At 38.8% G+C, this 18621-nt stretch overlaps 2 protein-coding genes across 15 annotated transcripts; both read right to left on the bottom strand.

The window, feature by feature from the left end:
• Positions 1-135: 135 nt before the first annotated feature.
• Positions 136-11069, bottom strand: sycp1 (synaptonemal complex protein 1). Of its 14 annotated transcripts, XM_053867691.1 has the most exons (34): positions 10831-11069; positions 9760-9892; positions 9544-9622; positions 9420-9460; positions 9189-9350; positions 8987-9054; positions 8836-8909; positions 8702-8760; positions 8566-8632; positions 8408-8481; positions 8222-8330; positions 8057-8151; positions 7434-7618; positions 7304-7371; positions 7165-7226; positions 6977-7093; positions 6804-6908; positions 6217-6320; positions 6024-6141; positions 5876-5946; positions 5736-5817; positions 5606-5668; positions 5476-5538; positions 5352-5414; positions 5174-5278; positions 4961-5069; positions 4781-4875; positions 4604-4678; positions 4455-4523; positions 4234-4374; positions 2892-2945; positions 2648-2755; positions 2523-2576; positions 142-2352 (listed from the first exon to the last, which is right to left on the bottom strand). In XM_053867691.1, the coding sequence occupies exons 2-34, from the start codon at positions 9889-9891 to the stop codon at positions 2212-2214; spliced, it is 3012 nt and encodes a 1003-aa protein (XP_053723666.1). In that variant the 5' UTR covers position 9892; positions 10831-11069; the 3' UTR covers positions 142-2211. The 14 variants fall into 14 exon arrangements, with proteins under 14 accessions (XP_053723679.1, XP_053723678.1, XP_053723680.1 ...); XM_053867693.1 differs by lacking the exon at positions 4961-5069 and having other exon boundaries at positions 140-2352; positions 4781-4873; XM_053867692.1 differs by lacking the exon at positions 2892-2945.
• Positions 11070-11858: 789 nt separating this feature from the next.
• slc16a1a (solute carrier family 16 member 1a) lies at positions 11859-16636 on the bottom strand. The gene is made up of 4 exons (XM_053867707.1): positions 16420-16636; positions 13391-13534; positions 12163-12936; positions 11859-12085 (listed from the first exon to the last, which is right to left on the bottom strand). Exons 1-4 carry the CDS (start codon positions 16634-16636, stop codon positions 11859-11861), a joined length of 1362 nt encoding a protein of 453 aa, XP_053723682.1.
• Positions 16637-18621: the final 1985 nt, after the last annotated feature.

Genomic DNA, 18621 nt, shown 5'->3' with positions numbered 1-18621 from the left:
TGCAGCCTCATGACTCGACATAATATGAACTCTTGTATAATTATGTGCCACAAAAACATCATTGGAGTGAGAATTGACAGGTTCGGTCAAAGGGAAGGCTTGTTTGGATTAACCTAGCTTCTTCCCCTCAGTTTCAGAGTAAGATTCTCCCCCTTCGCTCCACCCAGCCTTGTCTCCCAAGCCTTCACTGACATGGTAAACATGTGAACTGTCATGACCACAGAAATGGTCCTGATTTAGTTTACCGCTAGTTGTCACCTGTCACCCAGTTGCACTGCAAAATAGCACAGAATAAATGGTTTCATGTTCATTTCATCTACAGTACAGGGTGGATTATGTTTTGAGAGCTACATGTATTTCTCTGTTGTGTGATTATGCTGGTGTGCAGGTTAGAAGCAATACTGGTGCACACTCTAACTAATTACAGTTTTATTTGCTTGTTACTAGTAATATACCCCCATAGTGTCAGTTAAAAAAGAATGACAGTGACTTATAGGAGTAACATTCACAATATAAAAAGAAGAGGCAGACATGATCCTTAATAACCTGTAAGATAACAAGTCCAATCGAACAAGATCCCAAAATGGCAACAAGATCATGTTTTGATTTAAATAAAATCACAAAGCAGCACAAAGCAGATGTTCTATACCTCCCTGGCTTTATATTGGATGAATAAGAAAAAGAGGTTGACCTTTCATCTGAGTGTTATTTGTCTTCTGTTGCCTGGCGATAAACTATGGTGGAAGTTTACGGAGCACTGCCCAGCCCACTTTTACGATCCACCATGGCAGCAAGTTAATCCTCTCACAGTTCCTGGTTTTTAAGCGTCACAGCACCTTGGCACCAAGGCTTACGGTACATCAAATTCATTAAACAGCGGCACATTTTGATTCCTCAGGTATGTACGCTTAAAATAGCTGAATCTTTGAAACTTTAACCACACACCCTGACTTGTTGCATGTAAAAGTCCTCTCATTTTCACAAATAAGTAATGTAGCATCCATGTATATGTTTATTTTACAAGTGGATGTACTTCAATGACGTTTTGACGTGCCATGTTTTAATATTCTACTCCTTTTCCCTAGCAAAGGACATCATGGCTGTAAAGATTGTGGTTTATTGCCTGCTGGTTTTTAACTACACTCTAGCACAGACAGGAAACGTCAGCTTCGAAAGCAAAACTGCAGGGTCCAGAGTAAATTCAGAACCAACAGATACATCATTTAAACCAACAACTGTTCTTAACAAGATTGAGACCACTTCTCCATTCGCCAGTACCTCCCCAGAACCTGATACATTCACCAAGACAGCAAGGGTGACAAGTGACATTTCAACTAAAGAAACAACTTCTGTGACGACGTCAACAAAGACCACATTGACGCTGACATCAGCTGGGAACGGGACAGATACACGGAATTTAACTACTTCACATGTTAGTTCAGCTACCAATTCAATCACCACTGCCCTCACCGTGTCCAACTCCAAGGCTGAAACTACTAAAGATGAGTAGCAGTTACATCAGTTCTGAAAGAACCCATGCATCATTTTGCTATTGTACACATTTCTTCACCAACAGGTTTGGGACTAAGTAGTTCGGAAAAAAATATGACTATATTCTTCGGTGCTGTAGTCGGAGCATTTACTCTGGGGCTGGTCATCATCCTGATTCACAGATGCAAATACAGAATCCAATACTTACATCAGCCTCTCAACAACACAGACAACATTGGTGAGTAAATCTTTATATTTTATTATCAATCGTTGCAATTCTGCAAACTAGTTTTGTTTTCCAAGCCTGAATGCTTGTTTATTTGAACAGATGCCTATCTAACTGATGAGGACACGCTTGTAATATCTGGTGGACTTTACGATGACAACCCGATAAATGATGACGTGCCAACATTCCCCACGAATCGATCGTCATTCCACCTTGAGCTCCTCGATTGAACAGAACAAACCCAACAACTAGAGATTGAGAAGAACTACTTCCAACGACTTACAACGCTCAACAATTACATTACAGATTGAAGTTGTCAAGACAGAGCTGCATTTTCTCACACAGAATTCAGTCACTTTAAATTTTGAATGTAACACCTTCATATTTTATGCATAACCACAAACAGTTAACTGGCCTCTTGCCATGGCAATGAATATGTTGCAAGATTTGATCTGTTCTACAATGTGAGCAATCCGACCTGAAACAGCTAGTATTTAGCCAAATATGTCATCCTTCTTCCACCTTTTCTTGCCACGACTAGTGGCTACAGCGGTCCAACCAGCCTCTCTCATCCTCTTCATGGCAGCTAACTTTAGGGTGTTTCCAGGAGACTTAAGAGAGCCAGAGCTTTGAGGCTAGGGAAAAAAAAAACGTTAATGTCATTCTGTTTGTGTAGTCACATGAAAATAAAACATAAGTGGTCCTCTTTAATCCTGTCCCTATTGTCATATTTGTACTAAAATGAAGTCATGATATCGAGTTGGCAAAAACATCTGTACAATTCCAATGCAGGTTTTGAATGTACCGTTTTTATCACGCTCGGGAGGGGAGCCCTTGGCTTGGGTGGATTTGGAATGAACTGTGGAATAAAAAAGGTAACACAATAAATCTTCAAAGCTCTGAGATATTTCACACAGCAAAATTACTCACTAAAAGATCAGTTTTGTCAGAGCTGTCAGACGTGGGCTCCAAGTTAAGGATACTTTTGGTCCGTCCAGTCACCTTGTCAGTAGATGGAGGGCTTCTCACTCTATAAGTCTGCAACAGACCACAGATACAATAGTAGCAGCAGTTTCTTTGTGTAACTCCTTAAATGTAACATTGATTTCAGCAGGACTGATACATACGGTAAATTGAATCCAAATTAAATTGAAAAGGGTCTATTGACATCTACCTTATATTTCGGAGTGGTTCGAAGAGAACTTCTAAAAGATTCAGTGTCTGATTCCTATGATGCAAAGGATTAGTGACACAAAAGATGCAATTAGTCCCATTTAAAATTGGATACCCAGAAATATAAAACACGCTTTTGTGGGTGTGTTAATGAATGGTAATTTTAAGATTTCTAAAAGTATTTTATAATAATATTAATCATTCTTTCAGAATGCTATTTACAAAGGGCATCACATACAGTTAGATAGGCAGGATTCAATACATCACAGAGAAAGCAGGAATAAGTAGGCAAACCGTGCGATAAAACATACATACTGGCCTCTGACTGGCTGTTTCAGACCCTAAATGACATGATGGAGATGTTTCTGTCACAACTCAGATTTAAGTCTCTACTTTGGGGAAAGCAGTAGGGACCCATCCTGGGTTTTGAGGGTCCAGGATGCTTGGTTGGAAGTCAACATTTCTACACTGTACCAATATATCAATAAAATCCTTGATGCTGAGTTCTGAACCAGACGTGACAGATATTTCTTGTTGATGCTAGTGAGGAGAGGCTAATCGTAGTCCCGGCGAAAGAATCTGAACTCATGAACAAGTCGGCAAGTGAGTAGTAGGTTTTCATTACACATCAAAACTTTGAACTGGACATTTCTTTAAAATGTGAGGGACAAATGAAGAAGAATCAAATGGTATAGATAAATAGACAAATAGATATAATTGCTAGAGAATGCTCATAGTTAAATTGGACACTCTAGACTGCCCCTGGGTGTGCATGTGTATGAATGGTGTGTGCCCTGCAATGGACTGGCGACCTGCCTCCCGCCCAATGACTGCTGGGATAGGCTCCCGGCAACCCCGAACAGGACGAAGCGGTGGTCACCGGACGATATTCCTTTCCCTTACTAAACCCAGTTGCTGATATTACAAAGACATCCTAAAACAGCAGCAACAATTTGATAACCCTTAATTGGCAGTCAACATCGTGGACACAGCAGAGTAAATACATGCCGTGATGCTTGATGAGTTGGCCCAGAGCTAGCATGTAGATAGAAAAGCAGAATGGGCCCTAAAACGGAGCCTTGTGGAACCCCACAGGTAAACGTAGGAGTGGATGAAGAGAAGTTCCCCATAGCAACTGAAGAAGTCCTGTCTGAAAGGTATGTGAATTTAACTAAGAGCAGTGCCTTTGATTCCCACTGTGGAGGATCTTACTTAAATTAATGCAAGTTCAGAGTGATATAAATAGCAAATCGTCTGTCTTCTTTTAAAAACCAAATTACTTTTCAGTACAGAAACCAGGAAATATAAAACGATTAAGGGTATAAAAATAAACTTCCACTCACAGTCGTCTTCAGAGGTGCTGTTTTCCAATCAGCTCTGCTGAAGGAGGGAGTTTTAATGCTCTTATGCATGTCAGTACTAAGTTCCTTTGAAGATGTCTGACTTTCTAAACACCTTCCTTGTTGTTGGTTGAAGTCAAATGCCTGCGATTTTAAAAAGCAGTCCTTGACAAAGCACATGTGCCCAAAAACTCATGAGAAGTCAGTGAAAAAGCATTTTATACCTCAAACTGAAAGGCTTTGTCTGATGAAACTTTGTTCTTCATGTCACTTATTTCCTTCAAAAGGTTTTCCTTAAAGCATAAGAGATGTCTTCAACATTTTAAATATGACTACTAATAACTTACAATTAAACATAGTTTAAATCTCATACCCTCTCTTTCATTTGTGTCACCCGGTTCTTTTTCAGCTGATCAATTTCTGCTTTTTGCATTTTAATATCCGATATCTGTTTCCAACAGAATTTTGTGAAGTTCACTTCGATGTTTACTTGACTGTATATGTTCATGAATATATGCAAGTATGTGCACAAATACAATAAGAAACAAACCAATGTTTTCTTCTCGGATTCAAATTGGACCTCTTTCTTCCTGATTTCTTCAAGCTTGGCATCTTTTTCTTCAACCAGCTTCACATAGTGATTCTGACAATTTAAAAACATATTGTAAATACATGTGGATCTAATCAGATTGTTTTTTGCTCTATATGTAACATAATATAATGCTTTCCTTATGCTTCTCCATAACAGCAACCATATCTGCAGTCTTCAGTTGATACTTTAATTCTACATCCTCCTTGTTTTTGATGGCCTCAGCAGCAGCTTCTCTGAAGCTTTGCAACTAGATGACATTTTTAAACATTAATCAATTAAACTATCAAAGAAATGTATTTACGTATCAAAATGTAGGCGTTCAACATCACTATCTGACAACATATCACAGACCTCACTCTCAAGTTCAGCTACAAAGGTGGATTTGGATTCCAAATGCATCTGCAATTTCCTGTTTTCCTCAATGTGCTTTTCAGACTCCTCCTGTACACCTTTGAGCTATTCACAAAACAAGTAATTCACTGAAAAACACATTTTCAAGCATTTCAGTCATACTACAAAGTTCCAGTACCAGGTTTTCCATATTAGTTGACTTCATTCTCACTACTTCAATTTCTTTCTTCAGCATTTTATTCTAAAAACAAAGTGCAAATGAATTAAACTTGTCCAATGTTAATGTTTAAGATTTGACAAACCTCTTTCTGTAATTCACTGAGGGATCGAAGTTTATCCTCACATTTTCTCTGAAGAACGCCCACCTTAATCAAACAGGATTTTCAGAACAAACATAATGTAGATTATAACAACTCTTTACTGATTTGTCACCTTCGTTCCCATGAATTTCATCTGCTTCTCTTTTTTCGCCACTTCCTTGTGCCAGAAATTACACTATAAATTAAGAACAAGAATTTACATGATGAATCCATTTAAAGAAACAAATCCAATTCTAACTTACACTTTCTTCAACTTTCTTTTGGAAAACTTCAACATCTTCAAAAATGTCCTGAGTTTTTGCTTTGGTGGCATTAACTTCCTCCCTAAATAACAATCAGAGTCAAGTAGAATTAAAAGTTCAACCCATTCAAAAGAACTCACCTCAAATATTTGTTTTCATCATCCAGCCTTTGAATTTCTTCCTTTAGTTTCAATGAATTGTCCTCACTCTCCTAAGAAGTTAACGTTACTTATAGGACATTGGTATTGAAAGCATGGAATAGAAGGAAATGAAGTACACCTCCCATACCTTGAGTTTTTCTTCAAGTGCATTTGAGGTACAATGACCACTGTGAAGCTGCACTTGAGCAATTTCCATCTCAATTTCTAACTTTTTGAGGTTAGATGAAAGAGCTTCATAGTTTTCTCTAAAAGTAATTAGCATCAGTCACCATAACATCAGGTTGGAGTAAATACTTGATGAGAATTTTGATCTTCCATACTCCAGTTGTCTGTGGGCTTCACTCTGCTGCTCCATCTTACGGGTATATTCTTCAGTGGTCTTCACGTCTTCACACAATTGTGCTTTCAGCTCCTGTGCCTCAAGCTATCAAGATATGATACTATATCTCAGACAGTGGAATGCTTAGAAAACACAATATCACAAAAACCTTACCTCATCATGCAGTCACATTATATTTTCCAATTACTGTCGCACTGAACTTCAAGTATTAGAGACACAACCAAAGTCAATTTCTCTCAGATTAAAATCAATAGTCAAAAAATAGCATGTCACTTCTATTTTGGCTCCTTAAATCCATTATCATCATGCAAATTGCAATAGATAATAAAATAAAAGTCGGGATAAACAAATACAAATAAAAACCCTCATGAGGGGTTTAAATGGGGAAAAGCTTTGATATGTTATCTTATGTGACCAAAAACTTTACCTGCTTCCTTGTATAAAAGGCCATAAAATATAGAAGTAATTAAAACAAATGAATTACAAATAAAAAATTATAAACCTAAATAAATTAATAAATAAAAAATGTGGCATCTATACTGAAACTAATACACATAAATACAGTACCTCAACTAGCTGGTATTTGTGCGTCAGATCTTCTTCCACCTTCTCTGCAGCTTTCAGAGAGTTTTTTAGCACCTCATTTTCCTTAATGCTGGTCTGGGCTTTACTCTAAAGGAAGGCTTCATGTTATGAAGATCTTATGGAATCCTGCTATCATTTAGAATCTTCTGTCTTACTATAGCCAGTTGTACTTCTTTGCTTTTTATTGAAAGCTCAGCATTAAGCTCGTTGACTCTGCTCTCAAGAATATTCTTCTCCTCCTTCAGGATTTCCATAATATTGGACTTTTTGTCCTGGACAAAAATGTTTATTTAGGCTTGACAAAATGATAAAACAAAGTCCAATCTATAATGACATAAAATACCAGCTCCCCATCAAGGTTTTGGATCTTTTCATTCTGCTTTTTAATTTGTTCCAAACTCTGTCCTGTTCAGAAAAAAATATATATATTGTATTAGTTTTATTATATGAAAAGCACATAACAATGTTTTAGAAAGACTCACCCAAAAGAGCATTTTTGTGCTCAAGTTTCTCAATATTTTCAACAAGTTGATCCTTGATTTGCTGTGCCCTAAAACAACAAACCACTATCATGAGCTAAGGTCGCTTGAATCATGAAATGTATTGTGCTACCTCTGCTTTTCTAAATCAAGTGAATTTTGAAGCTCCTGAAACACATTCTGAGTCTCCTCCAGCCTCTCAGATAATTGAGTTTTAGCTTGAGACATTTTCTGCAGATCAAGGTCCTTTTCCTGGATAATCTGTTCATATTCCTCTATAGTTTCTCCAAGCTTTGTCGCCATAGCTTGCATATTTGTCTTTGAAAGGAAGAAGAACTTGGCCAGTTAAACAATGAATAAAACAGAAAACACATTCATGTTCAAGAAGAAACGTTATCTTGCTTGAAATGTGGTATCCATGCCCTAAGTTTCTTTGGTATTCAGCAGCTGGCTTCAACTGATTCACTTCTATTGAGTCACGTGTTGAAGACTAAACCAAACAGCGCCATCTGCTGTCGGTTCATGAGTCGTCATCGTTATGCACAATCGACACAGCAAGAGGGAAATGTCGCGTGACAAATCTAAAATATAGCTACCAATATTTAGGTTAAGCATCCATGTTATATCCATCAGTTCCTCTAACCATTCTGGGCATGTAGATTTTCCTTAATTTGATTTCAATGAAAGTTGAGATGCAAACACCAGATCAGTGGGATTGTCGCGCTTACATTGATAAACCTTATCCAACTCACTGACCTCGGTTTCAGCACAGCGATGCTGTGCATCTGCGAGTTTTCCCAAAAGAGATTCCTGCTCCGTTTTCAAGCTCTTCAGCTGCTCATTGTGTTCATCTAGAAAATTGATTTGGATCTGTTTAGTTAACTAATCGCAAGTGAAAAGAAAGGGGAACAATTAAATTACTAGTTGACTCTTGAAGCTGCCTGTAGAGATCTTGAGTTTTTTGTAGGTCAAGCAAGGAGTCCTGATGCACATTATCCTTTTCCTGGAGTAGATTTTGAAGTTTTGCAACCTGGGAAAGTAGATACAATCAAGCAGGTTGTCATTTGTTATTGTTTTGCTTTTTAGGTGCAATGCATTTCCTCTCACCTCCTCTTCTTTAAGGGTGTACTCTTGATGATACCTTTCTTTCAGGTCTTCAAATTGAAGCAAACTCTCCTTCACTATTTTTTAAAAAATCAAAATCAATCATGATTAACAGACACATTTGATCTTTTCATCATTTGTTTTCATTCTCTATCACGTACCTTTCATCATCTCTTGCTGATCTGCTTCTACCTGAAGACTGAGGCTTTTAAATCCGGCTATCATTTTCTAAAGAGAAAAAATACATTTGTAAGAAAACCATAACCACATGAAAAGTTTTCTCTGGTACAAGTTCACCTGAATAGTGTCACTGTTTTCCATGAAAAGCTGATGGGTTTCCTCTCGCTCCGATTCAACTAGAAAAGACAAAAAAATAATCATTTAACAATCATATTAATTTCTCTAATATGCGTAGCTTTAAGCATACTCACACAAATGCATTTTTTCGGCTGAGCGCTCAAAAGTGTCTTTCAGTATATTACACAAGTTATAAGTTGCATTGTTTCTGAAAAAAAATAGAATGTGGAACAATGGAAATGAACTGAAACAGAATGAGTAAAGCATGCCCCCACAAAAGCTCACTTGTTCCGTAAATCCTCATTTTCACTGATCTGCTCTTCAAGCTTAATGCTTAAGCTTTCATTTCCAAACTGCGAAGACAACACACAGACATAGTCACTGTAAATAGACACAGATGTCTCACTTGGTATTTCCCTGTGAACAAAAAGCTACAATAAACAGACTACAGCAAACACACATATGAGAGGGCCGGGGAGAAAAACACCTGCAGCTCTTGAATGGCTTTGCGCTGAGTTTCAATTATTCTTTTGTTCTCTTTGAGTTTAGTTTCCTTCTGCACCACTTCAAAGTCGACATTCAGTTTCCAGCATTTAATTTTCTCAACCTCGTCCAAAAGTGTAGAATAGAGTTGTCCTGGTTTACAGTCCTATTAGAGAGGACATGCTTTTAATATATTACATAATGCTCAAAAAGGCAATCAAAAAAAATTCCCTACCCCATCTTGTAGCAATGGTGCTACTTTCATCTTGTTGGAATCTTTAAAAAATACATCAGAATGACTTTATATAAAACGTTTTTTGAATGTTTTTGGCATTAAGGTGTCCTTCAATTAGACATACCTTTTCTGTTTGGTTTGGCCGCCGCAACAGCACTTGGAAATTCCATACTTTGACTTGTTTCAAAGCCTTTATTATAGCCCTAGACCGAGGAAAGTGGAAGGGAAATGTGAGTTCACTTGTCTTGTTTTTTTCTGCATTTCCCATCAAACATTGACATCCAGTTCTCCACAAGAGCCAGTGCAACAAAACGCTATTTCTTGGAAGTAAATGCATTACCTGCTGAGGTTTGGAGATATTCATGTCACCGCAAATCTCCGCGACCTTTTGAGGACTTACAGAAGATACTGGGGCGCTAGTTACCTTGGCAGGCACAAGTAGTTTAAATTTGAAGCTTCGGTCACAGTTCATCCTGAAATCACAAAACACCATTACTTACTACAACATTTAATCAAGAAAAAAGTACTTGTTGATAGGGTATACGTGGACTTCGTCAAAAGAAAACAATGTGCTTTATTATTGTAAAAACCTTTATTATACAACTCTCACTGCATCCACAATTAACAACAGAACAAAAATGACATGAAAAAACGCCTGCTCGATATTGCCACGTTGGTGGTCCATTGATAGTTACACTCCATAGCAGTTGGTGGAACTGGTGTGGTCGGACCTTCCCAACCTGATTCTGTTAATGGAAGGAAAAAAGAGTGGAACTAAATCATTTGCAAAACACAACTATACAGTGAACAAACACTAACTGAACAAGAAAACCTCAATAACCCACAGACGGATAGTGAACTTACCTCGGTAGTTTGAGAGAAAATATTATTCCCCGTCGAAAAAATGTACTTTCTGGATGAATTTTGAAGAGTAAAACGGTGAGGCTCATCCCAGTGTATGAGCCCAGTGAAAAATGACTTCGCCAGACATTAAAAAAATAATAATTTAAACAGTGCTCTTGGTTCTCTTCGAATGCTAAACATCTAACAATTTACAACGCCAAATGCCAACGTTAGGATTAAAAGTGCAGAATAATATCGCAAAGCCGTTACTACATTCACTTACCAGATGTCATACGGAAACAACGTCGAACTAGTGAAATAATATAAAATAAGCTCACACAAAATAAAAAAATACTTTTTTAAATATAATTAATTGGTTAGCATTCTTAGCTCACGTAGCTACAATGCTAAGCGGTTGCGCAGTCTCAAATAGTAGTTGAAGCATAATTTATTGAGTCGTGGAAAAAAAAGGCAGGCTTGTATTTCATTCTACATGTATCTCTGATAAATATATCTGGTGAACTAACGACGTAACACCGGTAGAGGGTTGTATACTTGGTGCTCGTACCTTCTTCCAGCTGCAGCAGGCTGAAATGACCAGGTAATTGCAGCAGCAGCCAACGCTGAAGAAACTTACATATCCAGGTATGTCGAAATCACTTCTACTGCAAAAAATATGACGTAGAAATGACCGTGGTCGTCTACAATTACAATTACGAGGACGATCATAGTCTGACCAGTGGAAATTCAGCTAAGATACGGCGTCATACAACTCGGTGAAAGGAACGTTTAAATGTGTTGGTTTGTTCACACTTGCCAATTCAGTAATCCATTTCGCTTTTTTTTTTTTCAACAAAAGTCAGTTAATTGTATTTTATTTTCCCCGAGTAGTTTTATGAATAAATAAAGAAAATAAATTACAGTTTTGATAGTGCTGCATATTTTAATTTTTAATATTTTAAAAAGTTTTAAATGTTGATATCTTATCAATGAAAATTGAAAGACAAAACAAAGTTTTCATGTGACACAACCGTTTTATTAAGTATTGTTGCATTTGCCTAAATGTACATCCAATAACATATATTCCCATCAGACTGACACACAAATGAGGATTTTCATGACCATGTCAGCCACACAACAGATGAGCAAAATAAATGAGCAGAAGTTGAGATGGCGCTTGTACGTGGAATCAAACCCTCATTCAGATAGTAATGTTATGGGATCATCATCAACAAGAGGTCTATTATTGCATTCTCCCAATTAAATCAGACAACATTAAAGTTAATGTTGTCATCACAAACATTACCATCTAATGTAACTCCATAAATCTAAGTACTGGATGTTCATTATAAAGTCAAGCAAATGCACATGAGGCATCTGGATTGTGGAACAAACTTTTTTTTCTCCCTGGGAGGAAGGCACAACAGTTCATTTTAAACTCTTAAGTTGTGAATTGTACTTGGATTTATAAGACATCAGTGCAAGTTACAATATAGGTGCATCCTTCTGTTGCGATAAACATTGTGACAAGACTAACTGGAGCGGTAAGTCAAAAAACTAGTGAATGTGTTTTCATGGACGTCGACTGAAGACTTGTTAGACAGTATCCTCGGTGTTCCTGCTGGAAGATATCTCCTTTGCAGCACTGAACTTCTGATCTCTGGCCCCGACCCTGGCTCTCCTCTCCTCTTCTTTTTTCTCTTTGTTGAGCAGCCGATAATTGAGTCCCATTCCAGCAAAAAGGAAGAAGCTGGAGACGATGAGAAGAATCCCACATCCTTGATATGTGTACTTATAATCATGATAGATGTCTTTGAACCTTCCTGCGAAGACAAATAAAAGGGGTTTCAATTTATCTTACTGACATGATTTAACAGTGGAGTTAGGAGAGTGAAGTTACCTAGCAAAGGTGGTCCCAACAACACAGGGCCACACTCTACAATGGTCACCAGCCCGACAGCACTGGAGAAGCGTTGGGCTCCCACCAGGTCCATCAGTGTCTCAAACAGCACAGAGCTTAGCCAACCAAAAGCAAAGCCAAAGAACATGGAATAGATGACAAAGCCTTTGTAGTCAACAGACAGGGGAGCGAAAACGTGGCACACGCCATTGTAGAGCACAGATGCGGCGAAGAAGTACTGAATTCTGGGTCGAACCCATTTCGTGTTTGCAACCATGCCCATGGAGGGGCGAGCCACCATGTCAACAAACGCAAGAACGGAAAGCAAGAAAGCTGCTTTTTCTTTGGGGATGTCTTTACTTTTAGCGAAGTTACTCAGGAAGACGAGTGGCGCAAAGAGGCCGAAAAACATGACGATGTTGCCACAGATGTACAGCAGAAAGCCCCGATGTTTGAACAAAGACAGGTCGATGAAACTGTTAATGATCTGAGCCGCGGTCCTCTTTTCTGTGGTCTTCTCCGCAGGTTTGGGTTTCGGGCCGATGGGCCTCATGAGGGAACCAGCGACGCAGCAGTTCAAGAGCAAGCCGCCCAGAATGAGAAAGCTTCCCCTCCAGCCGAACTTATCATAAAACCATGTGTTCAGCGGGGCCAAAGTGGAAAGAAAGACAGGACTGCCAGCCATGGCGATTCCATTGGCAATGGGTCGCTTGTGGTAGAAATACTTTCCAATCATGGTGAGGGCAGGGTTCAGGTTAAAGGCCAATCCCAAACCTAAAATAAAATGAAAGAGATTTGGAATATTAGTATCATCAAGGTCTGTTTATAATCCTGAAATCAAATCAGGATGTGAAAGTAGAGGTGATGTGTTTTGGGTGGTACTTCAACAAGGTGATGACTTATTGGTCAGTAAGAATAAATCCGATTGCACTAACTGATGGAAAATTTAAAAGAATACTTGGAGGACTGAAGCAAGAAACAAAATCACTCATCACTGAAGCATGCCCACCCTGATGTTACAAAAAAGTGTTCCAGTGAATGTAATGTACTTCTGTAAACCGATCACACCCCTAGTTTGAATGTTCTCAATGAAATTGACATCCCGCAATACAAATCCAAAAACACCTGGAAGACATGGTTCCTGTTTAACTTATTATCAAGACAACTTTAAACCACTGCATGGCAACAGGCCGGGGTTGTATTTTCATGAGACAAAAAGGAGACTTACCTCCAACCACGCCAATGCAGAAGTACAGAGCCTGGACAGAGTTGCAGAATGAAGCAGCAATGAGGCCACATCCAGATAAACAGCCTCCTGCCATCATCACGGGGCGACTGCCATATTTATTGACCAGGATACTGCTGATTGGACCTGCAAAGTGATGAGAAAAAAACCACATATCAGCCTCCCTGACGCTGACTATGCACACATTTGGCCACTAGAGAACGCTAGCGCTACAGTGATGTTAGTGCCAATCCAAAGTCCTGCAATCATTTCTGTCAGTGCTGCAGTGCAGTAGATATGTTCTCCAACAATTAATAGTGTGATCTGTCAGGCACAAACAACCAGACATGCTAAAATCGCCAGAGATCTAATTTGGTTTTGGACTTTCCAGCTTTGTAAGTGCAGCTCAAATATCAGTGGGATGCATGAAGTTTACATAATGGGCTTGGTGATTAATGAACTCTGTGTTAAACATGCCAATTCATACCTTTTCTTTCTGCTTTAAATGTGATCTGCAGCACTCCACAGAGACATTGTTTAACAAGACTAACCAGAATGTGTCCGTCAATTTAGCAATTTCTGAGTAATGAATTAATTCTAATATTATAATTCAGCTCACATTACAAACCTACATGGCACACATATTGCAAGCAGTCGAAATGCGTATGAAGATGCACGTGGAAGACACTTCCTCCTCCCTGCCAAATCCCAGCATTACCCAACACGCCTAAATAGAATCTGACAGATTTTGTTTAGGGGTTGTCCAGACTCATTTGCCAGCAGGATACAAGACAAAAGGTTTCTAAATTGTAATGCAGCCGGTCTCCGCTTCAACAATGAGTTCTTTCCTTCCGCCTCGTAGGGAGAGTTGCTCAGGATAAAAAGGTTGAAGACGAAGCAATGTAGAATATTATGGGCGTAATGGATCCAGAATTGGAGGAGTACAGCGGCACACAACAGTAGATTTTTAATGAACTCCAGCTGATGTGCTCGGAATGTTTAACAATCGATACTCAGCCCTGACAGGCATTTCATGCTTTCATCAGTCTACATTTACTGCAGCAGGAGCCTTGGCCAGCTCGGTATTTATCTTCTGTGACTTCAGAGGAGACAATCAAAGCAGGGTGGGTAGTTATTCTTTCAATGAAAGCTTGTACAGCATTATCCAAAATAATGTATCGCATTATTCAGACATGAGAAGACTACAAGTTACCTCTGGCCTCTATAAATTACTGGAGGTGGCCGTTGCCGTCCATACGTCAATGTGAACGACCAGCTGCTGCTTGGGTAATGTTGGAATCCAATGGGAATGCTACACCTGCATTTTGGAAAACATTGAACGACAGCACCCATTGCTGAATATCCACTTATGAACCCGAAACCACGTGGCTGCATACTAACTCACAACAAAGATCGCAATTTGATTCATTCAAAATGTATTTATTGGTGTTCTAGTCTGTAATTGTACCAGCTCCAGAAGAAGATGGATTCTTGGATTCTGACTTTAAAGTTCTGATCCGGAACAGGTCTCTGGAGAATCTCCTTCAGTGAACATAAGTGGTTTTCCACAAAACCAGCAACCTAGCGGGTCATGACTGTGAATGTGTTTGCAGTGAAATGTTGGCTGCCTAGGGAGAGCCTGGTGGAACCTTGCTCCAACTTGAAAAACCAACTGAATCCTCTAAGCATTCATAGCAGGGTACTACTGCACCTGCCTCTCTGCATCGCAGTCAAAAACACACTTCCTCATCACTCAAGAAAATATATGCCCGACTAAAGTAGTTACTATATGCCCATCAGTGAGGCGGTGGAGGTACTTATACAGTGCAGGGCGTCATAGATCCCATAACCCTCAAAGCTTACAATAAGGCGAAAGTTACACTTGTTGACACCCTGGACAACACATGACAAGACATGATAGGGACCTCACATTTATGACTCTTGTTAGATCATCATTATCCCTCAGGTAAATATAAACATTGATGTAAATAAAAATGACACATAGGACAACAGGCGAACGTTAGCGGCAGAAGTTGGTGAGGAGGAAGAGGTTGCTCTCACTGGGCACTGAGTTTGGACTAATACCGGGTTCGGTTTCACTGAATTAACAGCAAATTGTATAAATACGTTATGACTATGAAGAGGTTTGAAGCCAATAACCAAATTCTTTACCTGATAAAGGAGGGATTACTGTAACTCCAATGTTTGTTAAGTCAACTCAAGAGTAGCTTTTTGCAACCATTTTGACTTAAGATAGCAAGATGGACATGCCAATGATTTGTATTCCATATAAACGTACTTCTGGTTTGTGTCCATTTGAACCACAGAACGTCATAAACCTTACACAATGAAAGCAGCAAAAAAAACTTAAACGGACGGTTGACAGTATCTGTGTCTGAAGAGAATGATGGATGGGTAATTAATGTAATAATAATTAATTAATTTCAAATTAAGTGAGAATAAATTCCGCTACATAAAAACATAGCAATAACAGCATCTAACTTCTAATGCCTTGCCAGGATGCAAAACTATTTTTATAAAGTTGTGGGTAGTTGCCAAAGTTGCTTGTGTCATCACTTCACGGGTTTATGACACATTAGCGTAAAGCGAAACTGCAGTGTTTTGATTTCAGAGCAGACAGTCTTGAGGGACCAGACGAGCTCCTTTGAACTATTTCCTCTCTTGGTTGAATATCATAAATAGTCTTATCATCACCTGCTTGGCCAGATAGTGCAACATCGCTGCTTCCCATTCACAAACAAAGCCCCAGTGGTATTCGCTCTTGAAACACAAGGGAAAACCGGCAGTTGTATACGAGCCCGAAACCCATTTATGCGCTCTGGAGACAGATAATGTTGCTCTAAACAATGCTTCAGTCACATTCTGCTGTTCTGTTGTCAGAGGAAATTGTTAGCTGAAGAAGCAACACCACTCTCTGAGGACAAACAAACAAACATTCATCTTAAGAGCCTTAGAGCCCAACAATCCCACATGTAAGCATCTTATCAGTGTTATAAGCTCTGATTCCTCACCTCCGCCGTACATGACGGCGAGCATGATGGAGGAGATCCAGGACACTTGGCTGCTGGTCACATTGAAGATCACCTCAATCTCTTTGAAGAAGACTGTGATAGACTTAGGGAATGCGTAGGAAAAGCCGATGGAGATGAACGCTCCCATCACCACCATCCACCCCCATCCTCCTTCAGGTGGGGTGTAGCCGACTGGACCTCCGACGGCAGGTGCCATGTTATCTGGTGGAACTTAAATCGATTTCAGGTTTCAGAAAGGAGATTTGAGGACCTGATGAGAACAAACAAAAAGAAGTTTAGGCTTCGACCACATTTTATTAACAAAACATGGTGCAGGGCTCTCGAAATGACAATATCACATTATTGTTCATCTTTTGTTCAGAATGTCACCTTTAATCCACACAAATGCACTCCATTTAAATGCCATCTAAACACACTTAATTGTACAAAATTCAATCATAAATATGGAGTGGCTGCGGCACAAATATTTGCATAAAACAACACTAAAAGCTGACCTAGCGCAGCATCATCTAATCAGGTTTCACAGAAGCAGACAAACAAAAAAATCAAGCTGCTTTAATGTGTGCAATAACAGGAATAGAACCGTTGCCATCTGAAAGAGCAAACAACAACACACCTTCATTAACTGAAGAGAGACATGAGCCACATGGCTCAAATGATCTACTGAAGACCCATTTAATGCATCAACAAGCAGGTAAACACTCAAGTACAGGTAAGTGTTCTGGCATGACACTATCATTTTCCCCTAGTATGAGTGTGTGGGCACGTGAGTATAGCGTATGTATCTTTACAGTATATTCATAAACGTGCAATATGATATCAAAATTACTGTTTTTATTTCTCCCCACAATGACGAAAAAAATCTTTGGGAAGAAGATGCACGACAAGAGCTGAGGGGAGAGAATATAGTGTTTAAGAATAGGATGTCTGTGCAACCCGGTAGAGACAGGAGGGTGTCAGCAAAGCTCTCATCCATGCTGGAGAAGTGTCTCAATGCCATTATGAGACTAAAACATCACTGAGCAGCTCCTTCAGTGACAGATTTATTCACAATGTCACATCCTCTGATGTTCTCAGTGACCACTAACAGTTTTTCATTTCTCATATTACTCCAGTTTATAATGCAACTATGAATATTTAAGTTGTGTCTCCAGAAGTTAGGGCTGTGTATTGGTTGGTATCTTAAGATCTGTATCCCAATACAGGAGTGGTGATACAATACATTGAGATATATTGCCATGCTGTTTCAACAATATATTGAACCATCATTTAAAAGGGGAAAGAATCAGTAACAATCTGAATCAATCATTATAATGTTTCATTGTGTAGTAGGTTCCTAAATAAATTATTTCAAATTGCTGTAGTTGCTTAGATATACTCCAGCACACTTCATTTCTTAAGTCAATCCACAGCACCGTGAGAAAATAAATGGGTAAATTCAAATTATAAAGTGATTCAATGAGGGCTCGGACCTCAATACTTTCACTTTGATTGTCTAATTACGTAAAGAAAAAGATCTAAATGATGCAAACGAATCACGTTTTTAACTTTGTGGACAACAGAATTTAAGTAGGAAAGAAATAAAACTACAAGAAAAACAAACAAACTAGAAAAGCACTCAGGGAGAATACAAACCTCAGCCAAGCAGCTCCAGTCCACCCCCAAAAAGTCTTGGTCTCCAGAAGCTTGGAAAATACAAAAATATATTTGGGTTATTTTTGTAGCATGTATTTGCCAGTGCAAACATGATCTTAGTCTTAGTTTATTGCTTTGTTCTTTTTTTGAAAAACAAAACTTCATAGTTCTGTTTTTCATGTTCGCAAAAACGTTTTAATGTCTATCAAAAATGGCAATGCCAATCAAATGACTTCAGGGTATTGATATCAAGTTTGCTATTTTAGCATTGTGTCCTCTCTTATACAGACTGAGCCTTCTGGTATTAAATATTGAAACATTCATTTGGATTAATTCATAATAAGACCTCTCAACATTATGCAACATTATGCAGCACTGGTCCCTAATTCAGAATGAAAACCCTGTCATTCTTCCTGCGATTTTAATTTATAACTGAGCATGAGCTTTTCGTTTATTTAACAAAAGACTACATTATAAAAGCATCTACATCCTCACCTGTGGCCACTGTACAGGAGGCAAAGATGCTCTTTCAGTATCTGCTTAGAA

Source organism: Synchiropus splendidus, chromosome 6 (genome assembly GCF_027744825.2).
Source record: "Synchiropus splendidus isolate RoL2022-P1 chromosome 6, RoL_Sspl_1.0, whole genome shotgun sequence".
NCBI classification, from domain to species: domain Eukaryota; kingdom Metazoa; phylum Chordata; class Actinopteri; order Syngnathiformes; family Callionymidae; genus Synchiropus; species Synchiropus splendidus.
This window is presented reverse-complemented; position numbering and strand designations above follow the sequence as displayed.